The following is a 17,420-nucleotide window of genomic DNA, read 5'->3' as shown; positions in this document are numbered from 1 at the left end:
GAAGGACGTCGACATGAAGAGGAACGCCGACACAGGACCGGAGGACATCAGGACCAGGGCTACCTACGGGAAGAAGATAGGTAAGTATTAGTATGTGTGTAATGTGTGTATTAAAGTTTTATTTAAAATGTGTGTCAGTGTGTTTTGTGCACTATTTTTTTAACTGTGGAACTACAAGTGCCAGCGGGCCCTTTAATGCCCAGCAGGCTGGGACTTGTGGTTCTCCAAGTCCCAGCTTGCTGGGGAGGCTTGCTGGCACTTGTAGTGCCACAGTAAAAAACAATAGTTTATCTATTTTTTTACACCAAATATCAGCTCGATGCCCACCGCCCAGGGGCATCGAGGACAGCCCCGGGCTTCAGCATGGGCTGGTAAGTTCTGGAGGGGGGGGACCCCTTCTTTGGGGGGGGTCCCCACTCCCCCAGGACCCCTGCCCATGCTGACCGGTCAGAGGGCTAAATGCTTTGGCCGGGGGGACTTGTATAAAAAGTCTCCCCCCGGCTGTGGCATTACCCTGCTGGCTGGTTGGGCCCGGTGCTGGTTCTTGAAATACGGGGGACCCCTAGTCATTTTGTCCCCCGTATTTTGGGAACCAGGACCGGCCCTTGAGCCTGGTGCTGGTTTTATAAAATGCACGGAACCCCAACTTGTTTGTTCCTGTGATTTTATGAAACCAGGACCGGCTCTTTCAGCCCGGGGCTGGTTATGCTCTGGAGGGGGGACCCCACGCCGTTTTTTTTTTAATTTTATTTTTTTACCCAAAATCGCATATATGAAAATGCGCACATTTTCATGACTGAAAATGCGCACATTTTCATGACTGGAAATCGCGGCAAATCGCATTTTTTGCCGCTAATTCGCATCTCATTACATATGCGAATTCGCGGCAAAAAACGCGATTTTTAAAGGTGCGATTTCTGGCGAGTTTGGAACTCGTCCAAAAATCGCACCCTATTACATTTCGCCCCAGGAACCTTTGCATTCTGGTGGACTTTATGCAATAAAGAATATCTATCCTTTTGTATCAATGCCTATTTCCCTATAGATTGTAAGCTTGCGAGCAGGGCCCTCATACCTTTGACTGTCTGTAAATACCCAGTTTGTTTTATCATGGTCTCATATTGTAAAGAGCAACGGAATATACTGCGCTATATAAGAAACTGTTAATAAATAAATAATAAATAAGTGATAGGTCAACATATAGTGGAGGGAGGAGGCAAAGGGTACACAACAGGAGAGGCGAGATGGGCATCATGCACCATCTGAAGTTAAGATAGAAGCTTTAGCTGCCTAGCCTGCTTATTTTCAATTATTTATGAAACACTAATTTAAGCTTCTGGATACAGGCCGCCTCCCACAGACATCTCAATCTCTGTGCATTACATTGTTTCATATGCAGAAGAAAAAAAGTATTCACTAGGAATAATCAGGCGCTTGACAATGAGCTGTCTCTGCAATTTAAGCAGCTGCTTTGATGTGAGGGTAGTCACTCCTCACTTTAAAGGAACAAGAGAAGGGACTCGCACCAGGCGAGTTTAAGCAGCGCTTGTAGCAATGAATAAGACACAATGGTATAAAAAGATACAAATTTTACTAAAAAAGTATACACAATATTACATAATATATGACAATAAAAGAACACAGTAAGGATTATGGTAGGTGATAAAAGTAAACTGGAATTAACGATTCTTAAAAAAGGTGAATGTCCCCGCCTCAATGAACAATACTGAAAAGGTAAGTATTTTTCCTTGTTTTTAGAAAAATGGGTAAGTGCACATTACCAATAGATGGTTTCTGGATCCTTTCAAATAAAGATGTAAAGCTGGAAGTCCTCACGATGTATGCGGTGATTTGATGTATTGCCGCTGGAGGTATAAAGGGTCGCTCAGTATGTTCCAGTCCTCTTTTTTGGGGGTGTGAGAACTGATGTTGATAGTCTCGAACACCGGAGGATATTCTGCAATGATGCGCCCAGATGGAATTGCCAGCAAGGATCAATAAAGGCTTCCGTGCCCAGACAGGAACTGCGCCGGTATAGATGTTGTTTTACCAGCGATGACTGGAGCACGGTGTCCGCCAATGAAGGATGGTAAACCAAGGACTTTGTAAGTGTCCACAACCGGTTTGTAGTAGCAGTAGAGTCCAGAGGTGGGGAGAGGAAACACCAGGGTTCACCTAGGTGAACCCTGGTGTTTCCTCTCCCCACCTCTGGACTCTACTGCTACTACAAACCGGTTGTGGACACTTACAAAGTCCTTGGTTTACCATCCTTCATTGGCGGACACCGTGCTCCAGTCATCGCTGGTAAAACAACATCTATACCGGCGCAGTTCCTGTCTGGGCACGGAAGCCTTTATTGATCCTTGCTGGCAATTCCATCTGGGCGCATCATTGCAGAATATCCTCCGGTGTTCGAGACTATCAACATCAGTTCTCACACCCCCAAAAAAGAGGACTGGAACATACTGAGCGACCCTTTATACCTCCAGCGGCAATACATCAAATCACCGCATACATCGTGAGGACTTCCAGCTTTACATCTTTATTTGAAAGGATCCAGAAACCATCTATTGGTAATGTGCACTTACCCATTTTTCTAAAAACAAGGAAAAATACTTACCTTTTCAGTATTGTTCATTGAGGCGGGGACATTCACCTTTTTTAAGAATCGTTAATTCCAGTTTACTTTTATCACCTACCATAATCCTTACTGTGTTCTTTTATTGTCATATATTATGTAATATTGTGTATACTTTTTTAGTAAAATTTGTATCTTTTTATACCATTGTGTCTTATTCATTGCTACAAGCGCTGCTTAAACTCGCCTGGTGCGAGTCCCTTCTCTTGTTTCATATGCAGTCTGCAGAGTAAGCAATAAGGCAACAACCACAACACAAAATATCTTAAGACCCTGCACTTCGTACCTTTAGACTGAGAGTACCTCCTCCCTGTACAAGGCTCTCCAACACTGCGAGATCACAGTGTGTTGCTATCATTTTACTCTGCTCCTGATACAATGTTCCAGAGTCTTGCAAACTTTGTGAATTAAAGAAGTGCGGTATCGAATCATCTCCTTCAAAAAGATGGACAAGAATGCTGAACGGTGAACATTTACAGTGATTGTAAAACAGAATGAAAGAGGACACTACATTTGTCTAAAAAGTTGATGCTCTTGTTCATTAAAATGAAGCTCCAACTTCTGAAAGTTCTGCACTATGAAGACCAACATTTTGCTGACAAATCTAAAGAGCATCTAATAAAATATATATATATAAATATATATATAGATATATTCACAAGCTACATTAAAAGCATTATTGTGTCGGACAAGTACATACAGTTACAGCCAGGCTGTCCTCAAGGGAGGGACGTAACTCCCAGAGACAATGGAGGCTCCAAGCCCTGAATGGGCACCTGCATGTACAGCAGCACCTGTAGTTAATTGGCTCTATACCAGGAGTCATTCTAACTTCTGCAATAGGGTACAGGATGGCTCCTGCCTGGTACCACTCAGCCTGCGCTGCAGCAAGCAATGTAGCTGGACTCTGCGATGACATGCACAGCTGAATGTTGACACACAGCATATTTGGGCTGGGGGGCACCGAATACCCCTTTCAGACATATGCGAAAATCCCGGTTTTTTTCACATGAACGCGCCCAAACCCGGGACTAGTGTATGTCTGAAAGGGTATACCCGGGATTTTACTCCCGGATACTGAGCACCTGCAATTGACCAGGGTTTTTCCCGGTATTTAACTCCCGGGTATAATACCCGGCTTATGTCTGAATGGGTTTACCCGGGTTTTTCAGTTTTAAACATGTGATGTTGCTTTTTTTGCTGCCGGGGCGTGTCCCATTTTAGTGATGAAACACTGAAATGCTTGAAAAGCCTGGCTTATGTGTGAAAGGGGTATACCCGGGTTTTTCCCGGATTTGAGGTGTAGTGTGAAAGGGGGTCTGTTACTAAAATCCTGGGAGTGACCTGGGTTGAAAATCCCGGGTAAACTGGCCAAAATCCCTGGTAGTATGTCTAAAAGGGGTATAAACTGAGATATAGGGGGAAATTTACCAATATGAAAAACCTAGTTTTTCGTATTGGTATTTCCCCTACGGCTGCATACGACTGTTTGAGTCGTACGCAAAGTCGTGTTCCGGAGGGGAAATTACAAAGCAGTCAGATACGACTGCTTTGTAACCCTCCGATGGTGTAATGATTCGTATCAGCGGCACATATATACGGCCGCTAATACGAATTTTTCTAGCAGTCTGCACGGATCAGTCAGATCCGTGCAGGCTGCAGTGTGTAAAAAAAAAATAGAAAAATAAATAAATTTTAAAAAAAAATCGGCGTGGGGTCCCCCCCACAGCCGAAACCAGCACCAGGCTGAAGGAGCCGGGGCCGGTAATTAAAAATCAGGGAACCCGACAAATAGGGGTTCCCGATTTTTAACAACCAGCCCCAGGCTCCAGGTCCGGGGCTGGTTCCCAAAATACGGGGGACAAAATGACTAGGGGTCCCCCGTATTTCAAGAACCAGCCCCAGGCACAACCAGCCAGCAGGGTAATGTCACAGCCGGGGGACACTTATGATATAAGGTCCCGCGGCCAAAACATTAACCCCCTGAACGGTCAGCCTGGCCAGGGGCCCTGGGGGAGTGGGGACCCCCCAAATGAAGGGGTCCCCCCCCTCCAGGACTTACCTGACCAGGCTGAAGCCTGGTACTGTCCCCGATGCCCCTGGGCGGTGGGCATCGGGCTGATTCAAGTGTAAAAAATAGAATAATCTATTGTTTTTTACTGTGGCACTACAAGTGCCAGCAAGCTGGGACTTGGAGAACCACAAGTCCCAGCCTGCTGGGCATTAAAGGGCCCGCTGGCACTTTTAGTTCCACAGTTAAAAAAAATAGTACACAAAACACACTGACACACATTTAAAATAAAACTTTAATACATACAAAGCCCACACATACTAATACTTACCTATCTTCTTTCCGTAGGTAGCCCTGGTCCTGATGTCCTGTGTCGTCTTCGGGATCCATGTCGACGTCCTTCTTCATGTCGACGTCGCTGTCGGCGATGGCCTCCCCGTCCGGATCCGACAAAATCCATGGTGGAAGCTGTGGAAGGAAACCATACTCACCTGTCCCGGGGCGACGTAGTCCAGGTAAGGGTCTTGGCAAAAAAACAAACCGACACCCCGAAACCAGCCGGACAGAGAGCCGCACGGTGTTTGTTTACATCGTGCGGCTCCGCCTCCCGAATGCCGCTATTGGCCGCCTTGCGGCCTAGCGGCTTCTGATTGGCCGCTAGGCCGCAAGGCGGCCAATAGCGGCATTCGGGAGGCGGAGCCGCATGATGTACACAAACACCGTGCGGCTCTCTGTCTGGCTGGTTTCGGGGTGTCGGTTTGTTTTTTTGCCAAGACCCTTACCTGGACTGCGTCGCCCCGGGACAGGTGAGTATGGTTTCCTTCCACAGCTTCCTCCATGGATTTCGTCGGATCCGGACGGGGACGCCATCGCCGACAGCGACGTCGACATGGATCCCGAAGACGACACAGGACATCAGGACCAGGGCTACCTACGGAAAGAAGATAGGTAAGTATTAGTATGTGTGGGCTTTGTATGTATTAAAGTTTTATTTTAAATGTGTGTCAGTGTGTTTTGTGTACTATTTTTTTAACTGTGGAACTACAAGTGCCAGCGGGCCCTTTAATGCCCAGCAGGCTGGGACTTGTGGTTCTCCAAGTCCCAGCTTGCTGGGGAGGCTTGCTGGCACTTGTAGTGCCACAGTAAAAAAACAATAGATTGTTCTATTTTTTACACTTGAATCAGCCCGATGCCCACCGCCCAGGGGCATCGAGGACAGCACCAGGCTTCAGCCTGGTCAGGTAAGTCCTGGAGGGGGGGGACCCCTTCATTGGGGGGGTCCCCACTCCCCCAGGGCCCCTGGCCAGGCTGACCGGTCAGGGGGTTAATGTTTTGGCCGCGGGACCTTATATCATAAGTGTCCCCCGGCTGTGACATTACCCTGCTGGCTGGTTGTGCCTGGGGCTGGTTCTTGAAATACGGGGGACCCCTAGTCATTTTGTCCCCCCGTATTTTGGGAACCAGACCTGGAGCCTGGGGCTGGTTGTTAAAAATCGGGGAACCCCTATTTGTCAGGTTCCCTGATTTTTAATTACCGGCCCCGGCTCCTTCAGCCTGGTGCTGGTTACAGCTGTGGGGGGGGACCCCACGCCGATTTTTTTATTTATTTAATTTTTCTATTTTTTTTACACTGAAGCCTGCACGGATCTGACTGATCCGTGCAGGCTTAAAGCAAATACGACAGGGAAAGCAGGGTGTATTTTCCTGTCGTATTTGCGTGGGTGTTTTACACCACTTAGCAGCCGTATTATCAGTACGGCTGCTTAGTACATCAGGAACCACCATTCTTTTGAATGGTGATTTCTGTCGTATTCTATCGATGGTGTAGGACATTTGTATTTGTAAATACAAATACAAATGTTCCATCTTTAGGAATACAAATTGTTGTATTTTCGGGATTGTAAATCCCAAAAATACAAATTCGTAAAAAAAAGGTGTATTTCTGCCTACGAATACACCTTTTTTCTACGAATCCATTTTGGTAAATGTCCCCCATAATTACACCTCTGCCTCAAGGGTTAGAGGGGAGGTGGCCTAGATGGTTAGAAACTTGCTCATGTTCTAACCAAGAACAAACATCTTCCAACCTTATTTTTAGAAGGTGAGAAAGCTAGTATTACATGCTTGGCGAGATGATGCAGTTGATTTTCCGTTTTATATACCACAAAACAATTATTCCTTTTTATAGAAAAAAACTTACATTATTTTAATAATTTTTTGGTCTGCTTTACACCTTATACATAAATTTGAAGACAAAAACCACATAGAATATTAACAAGAACAAATGTCACTAACCTATAGTTTGTATACACTCCTCCCCTCCCTCTTTTATACGTGCTAGCTGTTGTTCTGTTAAGGAAAAAAACAAAACAATACAATAATTAGTAGCACATTTTCCAGACAGCAAACAATTCTACAGTGGTAACATTCACCTAATCCAGGGGTTCCCAAACTTTTGGGATCATGGCACCCCAAAGTACCAGAATTTTTTTCACGACACCCCTAGGCTAAAGGTTTATCATTAAGAAAGTCAGAAACAAATATTAAGTTAAATAAATTGTGTTTAGTACTCATCCTTAGGATCAGTCATAGGCGTGCGCAGCACATTTTATTAGGGGGTGCACTGTCAAAGTGGTGTGCCTAGCACCACCTATTGGGCATGTCTAACACCGCCATTGGGTCTGTCTAACACCGCCAATCAGGTCGTGCACTCACTATAATATAAAACGTCTCTCAGCCACACCATAATCTCCTGCCTATTTCAGTTTCAATCTTCTAATTACTCTGTGTAACAGTACATGCAAATAAAGTCTAAATCATATCTGGATGACACAGCTATGTAGTGATATGACAATGGTGTAATACAATTAATAAGGCAAAACACACATAATTGATTGATGGGCGCTTATTTTAATGGAATACAGGTCTAAAAAAACAAAAGTCTTTGGTAAAAGGTATTGCTGGTATTACTAGCAGCAATACGTGTGGGGGTGGGGCACAGCATTAGGGGGTGCCTGTGCACCCTTAACACTCAATGTGCGCACGCCTAAGGGATCAGTTATGTGGTAACGGACAGGATTCACTACTGTCAGTCCCCAAATTGACTATTATATTGGACATAAATAACTTGAATTGGTCCTGGACCACCAAGCCAAGGCACCCCTACAAGTCCCCCACGGCACACCAGGGTGCCACGGCACACAGTTTGGGAACCACTGACCTAATCTGTTCCTGAGCACAGACACATCTGTATTGGTAAGGTTGTTAAAGGATATTTTCAAACACTATAACTAATACACGTGTGCGAGCCGCCTCATGCGATACCTGCCTTTCCCCAGTGTAAACGGCTCAGATACCAATCTGTGCTGGGGCCCTCGCATTTAAACAATGCTGGCAATCCAATGTAAAGGATAGGTGAGATGCCCTTACAAGAATGACACCTCCCGTCATCCAATCAGAAGCTGTCATTTATGTTGGTAGTCTGATCCTCATGTCTGGCTGTCTAGTAAAGTTCCTCAATAAAATAATTAATGTGCTCAGCTATAGAGGTAAAATATCCTTCTGCTCTTGAACAATTAGGGACAGCTATATCTGTAAAATGGCAGCAGGGGGACCAAATCAATGATACGGTGTGATGGGATGTAAAAAAAGGGTTGTGCAAAAGCTCCAAAAAAGATGATAAATACATTAACATAACTTTACAGAAGTTAGATCCATTTATAAAGCCATAAGAAGAATCTAACCATTTGACAAACATTTAATGACAATAAGTATATTTAATGTTTCTACATGTACAGCAGCATATCTGAAGTCGTTTTAGAAGAGAAAAGTATATGGCATGAATATTTAATAAGGATTTCCCTAAGCATCAGATATCTTCTGTCCTTATAGCTGCAAAGTAAAGACAGGCTGGTAATTGCAAAGCCGGTACTTGTGAGTTATCTGGGCGTCCGATTTTTTGATTGTATGCCTTAAGTTAAGGCATACAATCAGATGCGATGCGATATCGCATCGCATCGCATCGCATGCGACCATCGGATGCGATGACCCGATTTTTCCATAGGAATCAATGTTAAAATGGACTGAGTCCATTTTAACATGGAATTCAATGGGAAAAAGGGGTCCTTTTCATACCCCTACTATCCAAGTGGGCATGGAGTTGGATATAAACCTGTGGCGAGCGTAGCGAGCCACCGAGCCCGAAGCGTGGCGAGCGAAGCGTGCCCCGCGAGGGGACGGTATTCCGTGTCCCCTCGCGGGGCTCGCTACGCTCGCCACGCTTCGGGCTCGGTGGCTCGCTACGCTCGCCACAGGTTTATATCCAACTCCATGCCCACTTGGATAGTAGGGGTATGAAAAGGACCCCTTTTTCCCATTGAATTCCATGTTAAAATGGACTCAGTCCATTTTAACATTGATTCCTATGGAAAAATCGGGTCATCGCATCGCATCGCATCCGATGGTCGCATGCGATGCGATGCGATGTCCCGATCCGACCCGATTTAAAAATCAGACGCCCGGATAACTCACAAGTACCGCAAAGCCTCCTACAGTATGTGTCTCCCTCAGTGCCGGCCGACTGGTATACATATTTACCCTGCTATCACCACACACAGTATAGCAGAAGGAAAGATTGGAAACTGCAGAGACAAAACAGAAACACAGTACTGATGGCAGAAGACACAATTAGTCGGGTTCACTAATTCTTTCAGAGCTAAACCTGCTCAGTGAAGTAGGCTACAATAATGCCTTAAAGCTGCTGTACTTCTAAGCTACAGATGTAATATTTGTGGTGTCACACAATTACCCTAGTCTCACTTATGCCTGGTGTAACATTCACCGATACAGACACTGACTGTGGTCACACTCTAACCCTGCAGGACTGTAAGGCGGTACAGCTGTCACAGATATGGGTGCAGCATATTTAACCCTCTGAGTGCCAACGTTGCTGTGAGAGATGTACAAAATATCTGCTAAAGATGCCAGGGTCATAGTCGAGGAATATGAATAACGCTTAAGTTATTGCCGGCAAATGATGTAAAGTCAGTTAATTGAATATTAGTGAAATATTACACCACGCTGGCCTTTTCTAGCATAGATTATATAGCACATCTCTCACAGCAATGTTGGCACTCATTGCATGTTACTGATGTAGGTTATGTTGAGTTTCATCCATCAATTAATACATTATATCTGCATAATTTATTCAGAATAAATATCCTTTTTGTACTAGCTCCGCGGTTCTCAAACTGTGGGTCCTGCCCCCAAAATGGGTCCCGGCCATCTCAAAATCTGGTCACAACTCCATGCTGCTGCCTGTCAGGCTAACGACTTCTCTGATCTCTCAGCCAGTGATCTAATCAGCTGAAATGTCTCTTACTTCAGACTCCTCACATCACTGGCTTAGAGATCTATGACAGCTCTGCCTCAGCATAGTGATCTACTTCTTCTGTCCCACCAAACAGAATCCCCCCATACTAATGCTGCGTTTGCCCCTGTGGCCAGTAGTAACACCTTGCAGAGTGTAGAGCCATTGACCCAGAGCATCCCTGCAGCTCTCCACTTGTACTGTCTCCAGCCCAAGTCACAACATCACGTGCTTAGGGCAGGTACATAGCTGGTATCACTGAATACCCATATACTCTTTCCTTGATCACATGCCAGCCTACTTATTGGGAATTGCCTCTCATTTTTTATCAAGATCATCCTTGAGGACCAGGACCATTGCTAATGAACTACTATAAGAAGCCCAGACCATGACAAATCCTGCTAAACTGGCTGCAATTTGGGTTTCACTACGTGCAATTTAGAGGCTTAAAAACTCCAGCACGTTGCCACACCTTGCAGTCATTCGTGCTCAAACACTCAGACTCACTTGATTAGGTTTAGGGGGGTATTCAATGTGAGGGTCACAGCAGTCGAGCTTGCTCGACCGACGTGACCCAGTCCCGTTCTTGGTCAGCTCGACCGAGAACATGCAGGCGGGATTCAATGTCCCGCCTGCCGGGGAGCGAGAAGGGGGCGTGGCCGTGAGTTGTGGCCGGGAAGAGGCGAGCTGCAGCCGACAGCTCGTCACTTCCCGGCCGTTCTCTGCAGAAAGAGCCCGACAGCTTGTGATGTCAGGCTCTTCTGCCGAGATACCCTGCTCAATGCTGTCGGGGAAGACAGCATTGAATAGGGACCGGCGGGCATCTCCCAGATGGGAGATGCTCGCCGGTGATTGAATACCCCCCATAGAGTAAAAAGTTATTGACAATGTGGCTTATTCTGCATCAGTTAAGATGCGCAGGGTGGGTATATTGAGAGTGCAGGGTGGGACTTTCCATGCTGAAGTGCCTTGCCCTGAGTGGCTCACAGCATGCAAAAGACTGCTATTTTAGCAAAACTGCAACTGATGCTGAATTAGCCCTGATGTACTACCAGTAATATGCAGCAGTTTAAAACCCTACAAAAATAATACACTGCCTAATAAATTAACCATAGGAGAGGAGAGTTATTCATGTGGTTAAATTTGCAGCTGTAACTTGCCATTATTATCATTTGGACCTATCATTAAGTTTTGCAGGAAAGAAGCATTAGTGTCAGGAAACAGCAAGCTTACAATTAGAAAAGTGTTGTGTTGTAATCAATGTCAACAGGAAAATCTTTTGCAATTTGGAGTTGCAACAAAAGTCCCTTGTGTGCAAACCTCTTATTGCATAGACCTGTAGTCTATTTATCAATATTCGCCAATCAGAAAGGTCTTTACTGATGCTTATCAGGTGTGGATCGTATTGTCAACACCACTTAAGTCGACAGTCATTAGGTCGACACTGTTGGGTAAACAGGTCAGGAGGTCGACATGGTTTTTTGACTCGAATGTCGACACAGTTGACATGGACACAGTTGGAAGTCAACCGCAGCCCCTCGCATCGCTCGCAATGCTTCGGGCACGGTGTCTAGCTGCGCTCGGCACACTATTTTATTCTCCCACCACGCCCTAGGGGTCCTAGACACCTGTCGACCCAACGGTGTCAACCTAATGACTGTTGACCTAAGTGGTGTCGACAATACGACCGCATCCCTGGTTATCACAGAGAGACAATCCTGTGTATACAAGTATCTTACAGCTCAGTACAGTCATACAGAATGCTAACCGCTTACTCAATCCAGTAATGCATTTATAATAACATTATTTAGCACTTTTTAACACTTTTGAATATTTTTTTCTACTAATACTGCTCTTTAGCATTTTAATTAACATATTGCACCTGTGTCTCACTTTGTAAAACATACTGTAGCTTTTGCTTCTTTCTTATTAACACTGACTAACACCTTAGCTAGTGTGCTGCCCTGACTTGGTGGGGTTCTGTGCCCCAGACCTAAACTTAGTATTTGGGACCTCCAGTATCAGAGAAGCCTTGACTTTGGCCTGGAAGCTTAACCATATCTTTGCAAATACATGGAACCAAGATCTCAGAATTTTCTATTACCATATAGTGGGCCTAATTCAGATTTGACCGCTACTTAGAGAATTCGCATGTATAAGGGGAAATAGTGACAGAAAATGCGTATGGTTCGTAAACGTAATCCTCGCAGTTTGATGTTTCTGAGTATGTGGCAAAAACGCTGGCGTGATTAGTGGAAGCCTCAGACATACTCACATTAGCACAGACAGCAAAATTATTTTGATGGTTCGTGAATTGTGTATGGATTTACGAGACTGATTAGCGAGCCATTCACAATTCTCTTGCAATTTTGCAAGGTGCGGTTACTCTGTCTGGGCAGTGACTTATTCCTCACAACCACTGAATATTCTCACATTAGCAATCAAGTCTGAATTAGGCCCAGTATCCAAATCTTGTTTTTGATACCCCCCCCCCCCCCCCCCTCCTCCCTCCCTCCTGTTTGTTTCATGTTTCAGTCTCCCTGTTAATTTAACTGTAACATGATTGCAAACAATTTCCTGATCTGGTGAAAACTGATGGTGCGGCCAAAATATCTGAATAAAATATTTTATGTAACAATAGGTGAGGAATTTCAGTCGCAGGCCCCAGAATTTCTGATGGCAGCCCTGTACACACGGTACAATCCAGCATGAGATTTTGACTATATAGTCAAAATCGCATCAGGATTGCATGCAGATTGCACAGGTTTTTTACCTTGCTATCCCGATGCGCGCTCCCGGGACAGCACAAATCGAAACCCAGATAGACAGGGCAGCAATGACTATATAGTGCAAATGTTATACAGATTGTATGAATTGTATGTAAATAGCACGAGTTCACAGAAATGTTGGCACTCAAAGCATGTTACTGATGTAGGTTATGTTGAGTTTCATCCATCAAGTAATACATTATATCTGCATAATTTATTCAGAATAAATATCCTTTTTGCACTAGTCCAGCGGTTCTCAAATTGTGGGTCCTGCCCCCAAAATGAGTCCCGGCCTACAGCAAGAAAATAGTGTACAAAACATACATTTATACTTACAAGTCGCTGTCTGGCCCGGGAACCGCTGCACGCACCGTCCCGTCCACCGGAAGTCATCATCTCCTACCTTCGGTCAGAGCTGCGTCACTAAGCAACAGCCGGCATGCGTGTCAAAAAAGTTCAGTTCAGAACGATCTCCCGGCGGCTAGCAACGGACTGCTGCAGCAGCCCCGGGACCAGTATATTAAGCAACTTAGATCAAAATACAGCAAACTCAAACAATTGGCACCAAATGAAATGCAAAGATGCATCACAGGTCATAACGGGTCAGGGAGCGAGAGAGCAACATTCACAATGCTCATCCCACTTACAGCTCGAATGACCTCTCCGGTACACCTCATGCTGCGCCATCTGGGCACTTTAGCATCTGAGAATCACTGCACTTACAAAACATAAAAAAATAAGAAAAAAAGAGAGATAAAAACAGACAATGGGGCAGATGTATTAAGCTTTAACAAGAGATAAATGCAAGGGTGATAAAGAGAGATAAACGTCCAGCCAATCACCTCCTAACTGTGATGTTACAGGCTGTGTTTGAGAAAAGTCAGTAAGGAGCTGATTGGCTGAATGGTAATCTCTCCTTATCACCCTTGAATTTATCTTGTTAAAGCTTAATACATCTGCCCCAATATCACATCTACTTATAACGGACAACATTCATAGAGCAGCAAAAAATGAGAAGATATGTGCAAAACCAAATCCTATGAACTAGGCTGTAAATTATCATTGGCATATAATTTACATAAGACTGTTCCAATTGAGTTTATCGTTTAATCCTTCAGGTCGTATAGTACCAAATTTGAAAATCCACTTGGATTCAAGGATTAACAATTTTTTAGCCCTGTCTCCCCACGCGTGGTTTCTTTAACATGATCTACTATAAAATATTTTAAGGAGGAGATAGAGTGGCCCGTGGCTTTAAAATGGCGTGCAACAGGTCGGCCAATCAGCCTGCCTGAAGTCGACAGGCTAATGTCCGACCGATGCATCGCCATACGGGGGAGACAGGGCTAAATAATTGTTATTCCTTGAATCCAAGTGGATTTTCAAAATTGGTATTATACGACCTGATGGATTAAACCAGTGGTGGGGAACCTCAGGCCTGGGGGCCGTATGCGGCCCCTGTAGCCGGTCTGAGGGCCCTCCTACCCACCCGGCGGCTTTGCCGGGAGTCAAGTACAGGGGACTTCTTTCGAGATTCCTCTTAATCAACAGCAACCGGAGACTGTCAGTCCTATTCAGCAGCAGCTGCCGGAGCGTGGGACGGCTGCAGCAGGACAATTTGTACGAATTTTTTTTACATATGGCCCCCGAAGGATTTTTCCACCATACAATTGGCCCTTGGAACAAAAAAGGTTCCCCACCCACAATAAACTCAACAGTCTTATGTAAATTATATTATATGCCAATAACTTACAGCCTAGTTCATATGATTTGGTTTTGCACATATATTCAAATTTTTTGCTGCTATATGAATATTGTCCGTTGAGTGCCGATTGGGATTGGAGATATATAAAGTACTTTTCTGGCACCGTAAGCAAGCTGTTCTATTACATGGAGTGCCGGCAGATGTGGAGTCGTGTATTTGTGTTGCAGGTGAACCCCCCGCTACACCAGTTGCAAGGCACCCACCATTGATATTTATATACAGCATTATTACTTTTCCATACAAGATATCTATACAAGTCTATTTGTTTATCTTTTGCCTATACTTGTTCCACTGAGTGTCTCCTAACATGGAGAGTGCAGCTGGAAATATTGTGGAAGATATGGCTGGATGCCATGTATTTTCTGTGCCACCTTGTGAGACATTTTCATTCACACCAGCAGAAATTGAGAATATTCTGTTCGATGAGAGTGATGTGCCTGACTGCTCTGGTTTATCCATTGAGGAAGTTTACCAACAACTGTTTCATCTATGTAGACGTGAAACTGACCATTTACTACATGGGACTTCCTTGTCCGAGTATTTTCGGTCTAAACGTATACCAAGGGGCTTTCCAGTCAGAAATACCCCCACTATAGGGCGTCACAACCCCGATTTTGTTAGAAACTGGGTGGGTATTTTAAACCACTGTGCCCTTGATCTGATGGTCCTCGTGATCGAGGAAGCAGGACGCGAATTACAATTCACCAGAAGCAAAATAAGTTCCTTTTTGACTGAACATAATACAATGCTCAATGATCAGGCTAATTCCACTTGGCTGGAAAAACTGGAACAACAATGTGAAGCGTATAAGTTGGACCTAATTAAGTTTAAACGCAACAAAAAACACACGGTGGATATTGTCTGTGAGGAAAACCGTGTGGATGGATGGCTGGTGGGGGTTAACCAGTGGCAAGGAAACACCGAAAGCAAACGCCAACCCTGGCAACCAAGGGCCCCCAAAGGGCACATGCAGCGTGATATTGTCTTGGCCAATAATGACAGTGACTTTATCATATCGGACTCCGATGACACAAACAGCATTCAGGGTGTCCCTTTAGGCCAGGCATCTGCTGCACAGGCCAGTACAAGCAGAGGCCGCTCACCCGCCGGGGGAAACAAAATCAAAGAAATAAGGCAAACCAACAGGAAACAGCCGTAATTAATCTATCTCATCGTACACTATCTTCTGATGAATTGCGAGTACTTCACAAAAGGCCTTTCTTACATTCCAACCAATGGACATGATCATTTTCTCTGGAAGTGTGACCAGAATAAACTAATGTGAAAACTGTGTCTGAAAGAACACTTTCAATTCCATCCTGATAGTAGTTCTTCTGATCCGTTAGCTGGTTTCTAAATCTAATAAGTCTAAATCATCCTTTGATCCTATTTCGTCTAATGCATCCTTTAGAACTTTTGGACGATTGTTGGATCAGTCTGTGTCTAAATTTGTAGCTGCACCTGCAAAAATTAATAAAAACCTCACCCCCGCTGAATCTGCAGCTTTGTGTAATCTGTCTAAATACGACAACATTGTCAAGGCGGAGCCATTGTCGTCCAAAATGTGACAAATTACCATAAAGAGCTCTATAGTCAGATGGCGGATAGCGAGGTATATGAGAAAGTACTGGGTAATCCCATACAGGTGTATCAACAGGAACTTGGAAAAATGTCATCCAAGGTTTTTAAGGCAATTTATAGTGAATGGCCTTTGGTCCCTGTGTTATTCTCTCTGCCTAAAGTGCACAAAAATGCACACTACTCTCCTGGAAGGCCCATCATCGCAACGCGCGACTCATTGTATCAACCAGTCGCGCAGCTGCTTGATGCCATTCTACAACCCCTACTTACCCGTAAGAAAGCTTTTCTTAAAGATACCACCAGCTTTCTACAGTTGCTGAGTCAAATTGAGGAGGTGCCTGCTGGCACCATAATGGTATGCCTTGATGTGTGTATCCTCTACACCTGCATTCCACATGAGGGAGGTCTGAAGGCTATGCGCACTTTCATTAGTGACCATCTTGATCCTACATTGCTCAAACATGAATTGTTTTTACAACTTTTGGCGTTAACTTTAAAGCGTAACTTTTAAAGCGTAACTTCTTTTTATTCGATGGAGCATACTATCTCCAATTAAGAGGGTGTGCTATTGGGTCGGCCGTGGCCCCCGTGCGGATTCTATTATATTGGGCAGACGACACGTCCCTTTCGTTACCATATGGCGATGCATCGGTCAGACATTAGCCTGCCGACTTCAGGCAGGCTGATTGACCGACCTGTTGCACGACCTATAAAAAGCCATGGGCCACTCTATCTCCTCCTTAAAATATTTTATAATAGATCATGTTAAAGAAACCATGCGTGGGGAGACAGGGCTAAAAAAACTGTTAATCCTTGAATCCAAGTGGATTTTCAAATTTGGTACTATACGACCTGATGGATTAAACGATAAACTCATTTGGAACAGTCTTATGTAAATTATATTATATGCCAATGATAACTTACAACCTAGTTTATATGATTTGGTTTTGCACATATATTCTCATTTTTTGCTGCTCTATGAATATTGTCAGATATAGGTAGATGTGATATTGTCTGTTTTCTCTCTCTTTTTTTCTTATTTTTTTATGTTTTGTAAGTGCAGTGATTCTCAGATGCTAAAGTGCCCAGATGGCGCAGCGTGAGGTGTACCGGAGAGGTCATTCGGGCTATAAGTGGGATGAGCATCGTGAATGTTGATCTCTCGCTCCCTGACCCGTTATGCCCTGTGATGCATCTTTGCATTTCATTTGGTGGCTATCGTTTGCGTTTCCTGTATTTTGATCTAAGTTGCTTAATATACTGGTCCCAGGGCTGCTGTTGACATGCAT

At 44.5% G+C, this 17,420-nt stretch overlaps 1 protein-coding gene across 8 annotated transcripts in view; it reads right to left on the bottom strand.

The window, feature by feature from the left end:
* LRRC63 (leucine rich repeat containing 63) overlaps positions 1-17,420 on the bottom strand; it is a 119,271-nt gene that overhangs the window by 18,702 nt on the left and 83,149 nt on the right. For all 8 annotated transcript variants that reach the window (XM_083168980.1, XM_083168979.1, XM_083168978.1 and 5 more), the window contains 2 exons: positions 6,945-6,998; positions 2,925-3,073 (listed from right to left, as the gene is read on the bottom strand). In XM_083168980.1, coding sequence (XP_083025106.1) covers positions 2,925-3,073; positions 6,945-6,998 — 203 coding nt within the window. The remainder of the gene's footprint in view (positions 1-2,924; positions 3,074-6,944; positions 6,999-17,420) is intronic.

Source organism: Crinia signifera, chromosome 2 (assembly GCF_055691185.1).
Source record: "Crinia signifera chromosome 2, ASM5569118v1, whole genome shotgun sequence".
NCBI lineage: Eukaryota > Metazoa > Chordata > Amphibia > Anura > Myobatrachidae > Crinia > Crinia signifera.
Note: the sequence above shows the minus strand (reverse complement) of the source record. Positions and strands in the feature narration are given on the sequence as shown.